Here is a 10,632-nt window from a genome sequence, read left to right as displayed (position 1 = left end):
ACAGTTGTACATGAAGGAGACAGACAAGGCAAATGGAACCTAATAAGAGGTACAAGATGCCTTAATTTTTACCCTTTAGAAGTCACCTTCTGATCCTATAAACCAATATATTCTTTGGGCAAATTCTGCACTACAAACATGAGCTTGGATTTGAAGTAAAAACTTTTGGTAATAGAACCATTTTAGCTAACAGAATTCAGTAAAAAAGAAGGGGAAAAAATTTAAATTAAGGCTCTTTGTACTACTTTTAAAACAAAACAGGCTCATTAAAATTATCTCTAAAAGCGTTTATTTTTTGATTTCTTGGGCCTCTTTTGTTTTGGTCTTTCTTTCTCTCTTTGTTCTCTAATGTACCGCAACACAATAGAGTCGATAACTCGATATACAGAAGCTTTAGATGGAGTGAAGCCTTGTACCATAGTTTTATGGCCTCCTTGTTGAAGAACTCATCTAAAAATTTTGGAAGTTAATGGGCCTAAGAGAACAAAACACTACTATATGATGGACCAGGATCCATGAGAACCACAGTCAAGCCTGAATTTATCTTTTTAAAAAAAAAAAACTCAAGCCTGAATTCCGCCTTTTCTTTTTTATAGTCTTAAAGGAAAAAGAATCTTAAAAAAGCAAAGTCATGTTCAGTAATAAAGAAATATATGCAAAATAAGTCCACATAAAAAATAATTTATTTCTAAATTACACCCATTGAGTGTACCATTTACCACTGATCAATATGAAAAAGACCAAGAAAAAAAAAAAACACCGTGCACTTTCTCCACCTGGAAAATTCCCTCCAAAAGTCCCAAAAGCCCCGAGTCTCCAGCAAAAATGCTCACAATTATTCTCCAAACCTACGAATCATGAATTCTAGGCTATTGATTTCAAGAATGATGATGAAATATTCAAGGGTTCTCAGCTACCCATGTTTCTCCAAACCCACCACAACTATGACCATCATCCCTGTAAATCATTCCCTCCAAAATCAAAATCCCATCTTTTCCCACCACCGGCACCACAACCCCACAACAAATTTCCGGTTTTTTTCTGCTTCTGTTCAAGGTAAAACCCCCTTGCAAAACCGCCCTACTCATCATCATCAACAGCATAATCATAAAAACGTGAATATTATGGAACCCGCTGCTCCGGTGGGTGAAATTCACGTAATTGTGGGTCCCATGTTTGCTGGTAAAACTACCACCCTTCTAAGGAGGATTCAGACTGAGAGCACGAATGGAAGGTGATAATAATATTGTCATCCTGCTTGTAGTCTTGATTTTTGCATATCGTACAATTGCTTGTACGATTTATTTTTAAGCTATTTAATTTTTCATTTTGTTTTCCTGTTGAATTGTTACTTTGTTGGTGGTAATTGGATGCTGTCGAGCTGTATTAAAAACTTGATCTTTGAAGAATTTTATAATCTGTTTTAATTTAGGTGTTGATTGTACGAATATATGTCGGGTTCTGTTAGAGAAGCACTAGGATGGGTGTTCATTGTTAAGCGTGCTTGGGTGAGATGGTATTAGGATTGAGGAATGACTACCTGTGAGGATATTATGTGTTTTAACTGAAAAGTTGTACCCTGGGGCTGCCTTTATATCTGGATATGGACAGCATGCAAGAATGGCAGAGTTTCTGGACTTTTATTTTTCAGAGGAAACCATGTTGGACGTTTTGCATTTTTGGCTGCTTGTAGCCATGGAGGGTTGGTGAATGAGTATATGAGGAGAGAATGTGGAGTTCTGCCAAATGGGAAGCATTATGCAGTTATGGTGGATATGTTAGATTTTGTCAAAATTGCACCTTGTAAGGATCACCCACCCTTTTGTGTAGGGCGTTTCAATTGGGGTTTGTAAGGCTCATGGAGACACTGGCTTGGTAAACCTTGTGGCTAAGAACTTTGAGTTAGAACCAAAGAATGCAGAGGCATCAAGTTTTCAATCACTATGGTGAATTATATCTCCCAAAATCTTCCTGTTCTCTTCGTGCACATCTTTTGTTGGAACTTGATTACTTGACGCTGGTTTAGCGAAAATATGATATACCTGTCTTCCTGTTTGAAATTGTACAGTCTGAACGGAATGTGGCATTTTTGGTGGATGTAAACATGACTTCTTTATACATTGATTTTCTACTTAACGCCGTAATACAGAAGTGTTGCAGTAATAAAATCAAACAAGGATACTAGATATGCATTGGATTCAATTGTGACGCATGATGGAGAAAAATTACCATGCTGGCCAATGGCGGATCTTTCATCATTCAGACAGAAACTTGGTCCTGAGGCATATGATAAGGTATGGCCTGTTGAAATTAACCGTGTAGTAAAGAAACAATGCAGCGTCAATAGCATGGCCTTTCTTTTTTATATGCACCTAAGATATTTCGAAAGGAGCATACAAGTTTTCATGATTTTCTCATATCCATCATAAGGGTATCCTCAATAGCAACTTTTAACATGAATACAGCTAGAAGTAATTGGTATAGACGAAGCACAGTTTTTCGAAGACCTTCATGATTTCTGTCGGGAAGCTGCTGACCATGATGGCAAGACTGTAATAGTTGCTGGGCTGGATGGGGACTATTTAAGGTAGTACTGTTTCTGTCTATGTTTTTTCTGAACATTATAAAATTGTGAGGCAAAAAATTGAGCCAACTCAAGTTTGTATTTCTCTGATTCTGGGAAAGTTTCATGTTTTGCTGACCTTCCTCCTCATGATTTTAGGAGAAGTTTTGGGTCCGTTCTTGAAGTTATACCCCTTGCTGACTCTGTAACCAAGTTAACTGCTCGGTGTGAGCTCTGTGGTAAACGTGCTTTCTTTACATTGAGAAAGACAGAGGAGACTGAAACAGAACTAATTGCTGGCGCTGAAGTATATATGCCCGTTTGTCGAAAACATTATGTTAGCGGACAAGTGATCAAAGAAGCAGCAAAGAAGGTCCTCGAATCTGAACCGGTTCCATGTGCTGCAGTTTTATAGTCCAAAGCTGCTCGTATCTCAGCCCAGAAATATCAAATCTATAACTCAAAGTTGAGTGTACCCTCTCTGGTCCTAGAACGAACAGATACATCTAAATGGGCCATTTCAGCCTCGGATTTTTTTTTTTTTTTTGTTTACCATACAGTAAAGATGTACAAGATTTTGTAGCATATAAAATGGGGTGAAACTCCCATGAATTAGATATACCCTGAAACATGATATGACAGCTGCGGTTCGAAAAATGGTCTCTACCTTGGCTATGAGTCTGTCGTAGCCTGATATATTGGAGCATCAGTCCAACACAAACCAAATTAAAAGCCATATTCTGCAGCAAACTCAAAATTTTGATGCTACTTTACATTTTCTTCGTTATGATGCAATTTATGCAAGGAATAACTGAACTAGAAGGAAATCAAGCAAAATCATTTCACAGCTATACAAGAACTAATAATTTTTACACCGGGAACTCCTCTCTCTCTATATGTTGTGTAAAAGCTGATCTACCTCACGCCTTGAGTGGATGCATAGACGGGATTTGCTGTCATTTGCATCTCTTGGCCCTCTACTTTACCTACTCTTGTCCTCTCAATCCTAGTCCGTCGAACAGCTTCTTGGAGCTGCCGATCGTGCTCCTTTAGCATCTGATCCACTTTATTTGGAGGGACGCCCAATGGACCAGAGAAATGGATCTTGGTTGCCTTGCTAGGATGACCCTGCTAAAGCAGACATGGATAAACAAAAAAGAGAAGACGGAACCAAGTTAGACTGATACCGGGAATCATATTTGGTTTGTGTTCTAATACAGGTCTTGAATGGAAAGATAGAATATTCGTTCGCCAACAAAAAGTAACCATGCTGGGATCAGATGTAGACATCCGTCCAGAAAACATTGTGACACTGACAAACTTTAATTATTGTAAGCAGTGAAAAGTTTAAAAAAAATGAAGTTATAAAAACACCAGTTCTTGGTCAAACAAAATCAATCCTATCACTAGAGCATAACTCAAAACAAACTGCAATAAAGTATGAAGAGTTCACATAATCAATTCAATGTATTATTGGACCTTAAAAGGAATCAAAGATAAAAAAGTAACCATTTCACAGCACTCCCACAGGCTTAAAGTCAATATGAAACTTACCAGCACTGGTCCTTTTGTGGCTCTTCCAGTTTCTAGATGATGAGAACTAGCTAAATTCTCCATGCGACGTTTCTGATCATGCTTTTTCATAGGTTCCCCAGATAAATTCAAAGATTCTTTTACTTGATTTGCTATCTCTACCTGCTGGGAGCCATACTTTTCCCGTGAATCTTCAGATGGCAAAGTCCGAGATGCAACTAATCCAGACAAAGTCGACAAATCAGCTTTATTTGAAACAAATGAAATATCATCATATTTCTTTCCAGACATTGCCCATCCTGATGCAGGACCAAGAGGACCAGAATAAGAGACTCTCTGTGGTGGATGTTCCAAGGTTGCTTTCCTTGTCTCTATAACGCCCTTTGATAGTCTAGGTGGATCAGCAGGAAAACCACGGGAAGTTTCTTCTTTATGGCGGTTGAACTGCTCACTGCGATTCTTTGAATGGGCATTTCTCTAAACAGAAGATGAACAGTTGTAAGAAAATATTATTGAGGACAACTTAACTAACTACTAACTAGAATCATTAGCATTCTCACTTCTTTCGCGTCTAAAATACACAGTAGATTAACAGTAAAATTGAACTTTCAAAGATTATACTATGTATTCTCACATTTACTTAGTCCTTTAGCAGAATTCAAAAACCAAAACCAATTTTTACTTCATCTTTTTCATCTCAAGTATACATATTTAGGCCCGGTAAATTAGAAGACCTTCTCCCAATATCCAAATTCGAACATCAGTCTAAACGACAAAAAACAGGAAACAAGCAAAACTAAAGTAGTTGCAAAACACCACCCTCGTCATAATCTTCTTTGAGAGGAACACTAAAGCTGAAATAAGCAGATAAGTGGCCCATTTCTGTATGACAGGAAAGGATTTTATCTCCGCGTTTAGAGTTATGACTAAGAAAGATAGTCAACCAATACGTTAGTACAGTGGCAAAATATTAACCAATTTAACTACCTATCCTTCTTATGTGTGTTATTGTATGTGAGGGAAAAGATTATAAATCAGTACAACCATAATGATTAGTCTTATCAACATACAATAAGTCATTTTCTCAGAAGCAAAACTAATTCCTTTGTCTTTCTTTACTACCCCCGAAAAAAAAAATTTCTAACTTTACAACATTTTCCAATCAAGCAGAAAGTTCTACAAGAAAGTTCTACAAGATGGCCCAACTCTCAGAATATCTGAAGGTTTTCAAAGATGCAGCATTTTATCTATAGAAAAAGAGGAGAGCTAAATGCATTTCTGACTTCCAATTTCTGACTTAACTATGTAAAAGACAATGTAAACCCATTCATTTAGAACATGATACAGATTTTTGAGTTCTGTTTCCTTTATTTAAGCATAAAGCACTTGGAGATTCAGGTACAGAAAATTGTGCCATAGCATAGACCTGGCTGTTTGACTTGAAATCTCCAATCTAGGATATCTTGCTTTGGGAAATGGAATTGAAGATAAGCTGTAACAATGGAGAAAAATGGAAGCCTCCCAACTACATGATTAAGTAACTACAAAATATTTTTATCTTACTAATTTATTGTGTCATTCTAAGGAAACTTCAAAACACGATATATGTAATGTTGTCCCATATGGAAGAGATGTCACAACCATATTTTCATCAATACGTAATGGTATCACTCTATACAAAAAGAAGGAGAAAAAGAAAATTCTATATATAAATTAGAACATCATCCAATCACCTTCATTGATGAAACTAATTCAGCATTAGCATCAGGTACTGGAACAGCTCGCAAATCTTTAGATCCCTTAACTCCCTGAGCACCTTGTCTGCAAGGCATATTGCAATAAACAATATGAGCATAATCTCAAACAGGTATGCATGTTAACAATAGACTTATTTCCACAAAAAGAAAGGTAGGTACAGAAGCTTGAAAACAAATAATGCAGCTAACTGAGAACTTCAGACAGTAAACACTTGAGACAGCCAGAAAATGACACTTGGATATCCTGAAAATGTTAACTTTTTGTAATTATTGTAGAAATATTTAACATGAGAAGACAACATCCCCCAAAATTTAAATAATGCTACCCCAGAAAATGCTTGCCTAAAGAGTAAGTCAATGAATCTTAAAGCTAATTTCCACTTGGAAGATGAATAGCTTATAAGTCTATACCTTTTAGCTTCCTCTTCCCGTAATTTTGCATCAATCTCCTTACTGGGTGGGTACTTGGGCAAAGTTGAAGGATCACATGCAAATGGCTCCGTCTTGAAGAACTAGTAGAGATGCAAACCATCAGTCATGCTAGCAATTCTAGATTGTGAAAAGTTTGGAAATTGAGATAGAAGTTAAAAAAGCTCAAAAAGGTGTTATCAATGAAATATTAGTCTTATGGCCCCATAATATGCATCATCAGACAGTAGGATACCTACTTAGTACCACCAAATTAACTCTTTCTTTCTGAAACTTGCAAAATTAAACAAGAAAAGCTCCTTTATAACGTGAGAGAGTTTTCTTAGAAGGGAAGGGAACTAAATAATTATCTGAAACGAGCTTCAGCAAAAAATGTCCTTGTTTGGATTGTAAGTTATTTGAGATATTTTTATTGTAGCACTTTTTGTGATGTGATGTATGTGAGATAAAAAGATAATTGGAAAGATAAAAAGGTGTATTGGAAATTGTAATGATGATGTAAGCAAATATATTTGGAGAAATAATCAGCTGTCCAAACAAGGTTAATGATAGTTCCCCTTCTTGTATATGTATGTACACAGGCAAGGGAATGAATACCTCACTCTTGAGGGCAACAGCTGCACTTCCTCGTTCTGCAGGATCTATGGAAAGTAAAGTCTCCATTAGCCCCATAGCTGCAGGAGGAAAATCCTTAAATGTTTCTGTAAGATGCCGCTTATAAGTTTGCTGAGGCCTAAATACCGTTGAATGCGGTAATTTTGCTTTCCTCCAATACTCTTCTGATGGTGAGCCACAAAGTTTAAAAATTTTATGAAGTTGTTCAACCTATAAACCAAATACGTGAATGCATCACGCAACATTTAAGCCAAAAATAAGTACCAGAAGTTAGGGAGAACAAGCAACAGCATGATAACCCTTTATGATAAGAGGGAGAAGTTTGTGCTTACTATACCTCTGTTCTACCAGGCATAATAGGCTTGCCAGCATAGAGTTCTCCAAGAATGCAACCAGCACTCCATAGATCCACTGCAGCTCCATAATGACTTGCTCCAAGTAATAGTTCTGGTGGTCGGTACCACAGAGTCACGACACGACTTGTCAATGGAATTTTTTGATTACGATCATAAGAGGTGGCCAAGCCAAAATCTGCAATCTTCAAGCAGCCATGGTTGTCAAGTAGAAGATTTGAACCCTTTATATCTCGATGAAGAACACTATGAGTATGGCAATGATCAAGTCCACTTAGCAGCTGCTGCATGTAACATTTGACCTAGATAATGTGAAGGCGTTAGTTAATATCATCCAACTGAAAGAAGAAGGCTTAAGGAAGTCACAACTGGCTGACAGCATGGCCAACATTGCACTATGTGAATGAACAAATAAATGAAATGAAACCAAGACTTCAATGAGCTGTGATGGGTGCCTTTACAATTCAACCCAAAATGAAAAATCAATCCATCTAAATTACATGAAAACAAAAGTTCAAATACCTGTGGTTCACTAAACCGAACACCAGGAAGTGATGCCAGACCAGTTAGATCATGCTCCATGTACTCCAAAACAAGATATAAACTAGAAGATGTCCTTGAGGCAACCAAGCCTTCCAGCTTAATTACATTTGGATGATCAAGCCTTCGCAAAATGAGGATCTCTCTGGCCATAAATTTCACACTTTCGGTGTCCATATTGTCAAACCGAACTCTCTTAAGGGCAACAAGTTTATTACGTGTCAGGTCACGAGCCTTGTATACACTACTATAAGTTCCTTGACCAATCTGCAAGAAATAAATGCTATCACGCATGAACCAAATCCAATCATTGAACAATATCAACAGAGAGAATAAAGAAAGAAGTTACAAGCACTTCACCATCAAGAATTATGAACTTTAAACATGTAAATAACTAATCCCACTTAATATATCAAAAATACAATACTGACAGTCAAACTGTTTCCTACAGGTGTAAACCACCTACAAGACCCGGACAACCTTCTTAAACTGAAATTAAAGGTAAATGAAGGATTAAGGAACAAACCTAGGGCATTAAAAATATTACAAAATGAATGACAGAAAGGAAGACTTAAACCATAAGAAAGAAAGATTGACGATTTGACGTGGTCAAAGGTAAATATAGCAAAAATGTTTCAAAAGTAAGGACCAATGTCATATTGACATTGTTTACTTAAAGACTGATGCAAGAAATGCAGATTTCTTTCTTTTATCTTGGAATTGAACCAAATAAAACTTTAGGTAAATTCTTAATCTGCAGAATGAAATGGTAACAAAGAAGGAAAGATTACTTTACATTCATTTTTAAACATATCTTCCTGAAATTACAATAGACCAAAACTAAAATATACTCCACATTCTTCTTTATAAAGGAAGGGCAACAACCTATAATTCAACTCACATAGTATCGATACTAATAGTTAATTTCTGAGCTGTCATAAACTGCTTAACAGCAAGTAAAACACTAACAAATTACTCCCTTTCACTTCAGAGAACAAGGCTACTCTATGCAACCAGAACTCTGCCTAGTGGCTAAGAAGGGGATAAGCATCAAGCTTCCAGGCCGAGCCAGGCAACAAAGCCAGAAAATTAACTTTCATCATGGTAGAAAACTAATGAGTCAAAAAAAAAACAAAAAATTTTGAGGACAAACGGACTGATCACAGCATACCCCTCGGACATATTGTACTTTTAAGCCAAGATCGAATTATAATGCTAGAGAACTTATACCAAGACATGAGTAATGATCAGTTAAAACGAAGTTTAATCAATTTCAGCAGAAATAACAAGAACAATATCAAAAATAAGCAATTTTATCCAAAAAAGAAAGAAGAAAAGACATAGTCTCTGATCTCTCAACCAATAGGTAAGTAAAACCAATAAATATAAAAGGCAGACAAAGAACTTATTATTTGCAGACTTGCTGTGATCAAATGCAAAACCAGAAAAATACCTTATCTAATTTCTCAAAAGTATCAGCTTTTCTTGGGAGCCATCCCTTGATAGCTTCACCAGCTGCAGAAGCAAGCCAAGAAGGCCATCCTGCAGCAACCTGTTCCCCTTCTAAACCTTTAGGAACACTTCCAGGCCCTGGATAATAATTGCCAAGAGCTCCAGAATTCTCTTTATTTTTATCATAGTAATCATCTCTAACCCTTCTTGAACCACTCAGTTTCCTATCAATCATATGAATTTTTATCTCACCACTATTGAATTTCTTCTTCAATCTAAAACTTTCATCTCTCCTTGATGAAACTGCTCTGGTCAAATCAGTTTGCGACGAAGCTTTTGCTAATTTCCTTCCATTTGGACTCTCCCCACCATCCTTGATAGTTGAAGAAGACTTTCCACAAAGATTTCCCATAATTCACCAATATCAATAGCAATAAACAATCTTCCCTTATACTTGAAAAATCAGCAAACCATTATTAACCACATAGATATCCCTCTGTTTCAGAAACCATTCAACAAGTCATCAAACTACCAAAAACCCAATTCACCGTACGATCATGCAAGCACAAAAACTTGCAGAAACCGCCTTCAATAAAGATTCCCAGAAGCCCAATTCTCCACAAAACACCTCACAATCCAAAAAGACTCAAACTTTCCACAAAATTCAATAGAATTACTCCTCAATTCAACCACCTTGAATCGAAACAAGAACAACCCACATGAGATAACATAAAAAAATATTTAAAAGAATTGATCTTCACCACTTCTTCATTGGGATTGGGAAAGCCTTTTAACCCCACGTACACTAATGCCAGAACAAAATAAAAAACACAACTTGGTTCTGAAGAAAGAATGATTTGCTTTGTTCCCTTTTGACTGTTCAACACGGTTATACGATAATCCCAGCACACACAATATAATACTACATTATATACATATACTTTTACTTTCCTTTTATTCAGTTAAAAGTTAAAGGTTTTTTTTTTTTGAGGAAGTTGAAGGCTAAAGATTCGATTGCAATATGCACCCCTGAACTGTCACTAATTTATGGTTTGTATCTAAATTAATAACATATACTATTTTAGCACTTTATTATGTCAAGATGTGGCAAATATCTTTTTATTATTGACTTGATAGTTTAAAGGGTGAAATGCAGACTAATGATAATTCATGGACACATTGCAATAAACACATAATGGTTGGGGAAATCCGAAAATGCAAGGTGCCGGCAAAGCTTTAGGCTTGCATTTAGCTTGCAAACCATATCTGCAGTCAAATTACGGCAAAGGCAAAGGATGGGACTTTCCTCATTCGTGGGACTCTCTTTGTTTTTTTCAACACAAGAAAATGTAAAAGAAGTTGTTTGGAATGTCTGGGGAGGGTATGAATG

The 10,632-nt window shown here is 36.5% G+C and overlaps 2 protein-coding genes across 3 annotated transcripts; one reads left to right on the top strand and one right to left on the bottom strand.

Moving 5' to 3' along the window:
* Window positions 1-714: 714 nt before the first annotated feature.
* LOC113690431 (thymidine kinase a-like) lies at window positions 715-3,182 on the top strand. The gene is made up of 4 exons (XM_027208335.2): window positions 715-1,234; window positions 2,150-2,294; window positions 2,466-2,587; window positions 2,723-3,182. The coding sequence occupies exons 1-4, from the start codon at window positions 858-860 to the stop codon at window positions 2,976-2,978; spliced, it is 900 nt and encodes a 299-aa protein (XP_027064136.1). The 5' UTR covers window positions 715-857; the 3' UTR covers window positions 2,979-3,182.
* A 29-nt stretch (window positions 3,183-3,211) lies between these two features.
* Window positions 3,212-10,161, bottom strand: LOC113690430 (probable serine/threonine-protein kinase At1g54610). 2 transcript variants are annotated; one of them, XM_027208333.2, is made up of 8 exons: window positions 9,244-10,161; window positions 7,773-8,057; window positions 7,235-7,552; window positions 6,880-7,107; window positions 6,265-6,365; window positions 5,830-5,917; window positions 4,118-4,573; window positions 3,212-3,694 (listed from the first exon to the last, which is right to left on the bottom strand). In XM_027208333.2, exons 1-8 carry the CDS (start codon window positions 9,652-9,654, stop codon window positions 3,479-3,481), a joined length of 2,103 nt encoding a protein of 700 aa, XP_027064134.1. In that variant the 5' UTR covers window positions 9,655-10,161; the 3' UTR covers window positions 3,212-3,478. The 2 variants fall into 2 exon arrangements, with proteins under 2 accessions (XP_027064134.1, XP_027064135.1); XM_027208334.2 differs by having other exon boundaries at window positions 3,212-3,691; window positions 9,244-10,159.
* Between the last annotated feature and the right edge of the window lie 471 nt (window positions 10,162-10,632).

Source organism: Coffea arabica, chromosome 5c, assembly GCF_036785885.1.
Source record: "Coffea arabica cultivar ET-39 chromosome 5c, Coffea Arabica ET-39 HiFi, whole genome shotgun sequence".
NCBI lineage: Eukaryota > Viridiplantae > Streptophyta > Magnoliopsida > Gentianales > Rubiaceae > Coffea > Coffea arabica.
This window is presented reverse-complemented; position numbering and strand designations above follow the sequence as displayed.

Coding starts and splice junctions, on each gene's coding strand:
- LOC113690431 (XM_027208335.2), top strand. CDS start 858: ATGAATTCTAGGCTATTGATTTCAAGAATGATGATGAAATATTCAAGG. Junction 1,235..2,149: donor ACTGAGAGCACGAATGGAAG/GTGATAATAATA, acceptor GCCGTAATACAG/AAGTGTTGCAGTAATAAAAT. Junction 2,295..2,465: donor GTCCTGAGGCATATGATAAG/GTATGGCCTGTT, acceptor ACATGAATACAG/CTAGAAGTAATTGGTATAGA.
- LOC113690430 (XM_027208333.2), bottom strand. CDS start 9,654: ATGGGAAATCTTTGTGGAAAGTCTTCTTCAACTATCAAGGATGGTGGG. Junction 8,058..9,243: donor CTTTTGAGAAATTAGATAAG/GTATTTTTCTGG, acceptor TATTTCTTGCAG/ATTGGTCAAGGAACTTATAG. Junction 6,366..6,879: donor CTGTTGCCCTCAAGAGTGAG/GTATTCATTCCC, acceptor CATCTCTACTAG/TTCTTCAAGACGGAGCCATT.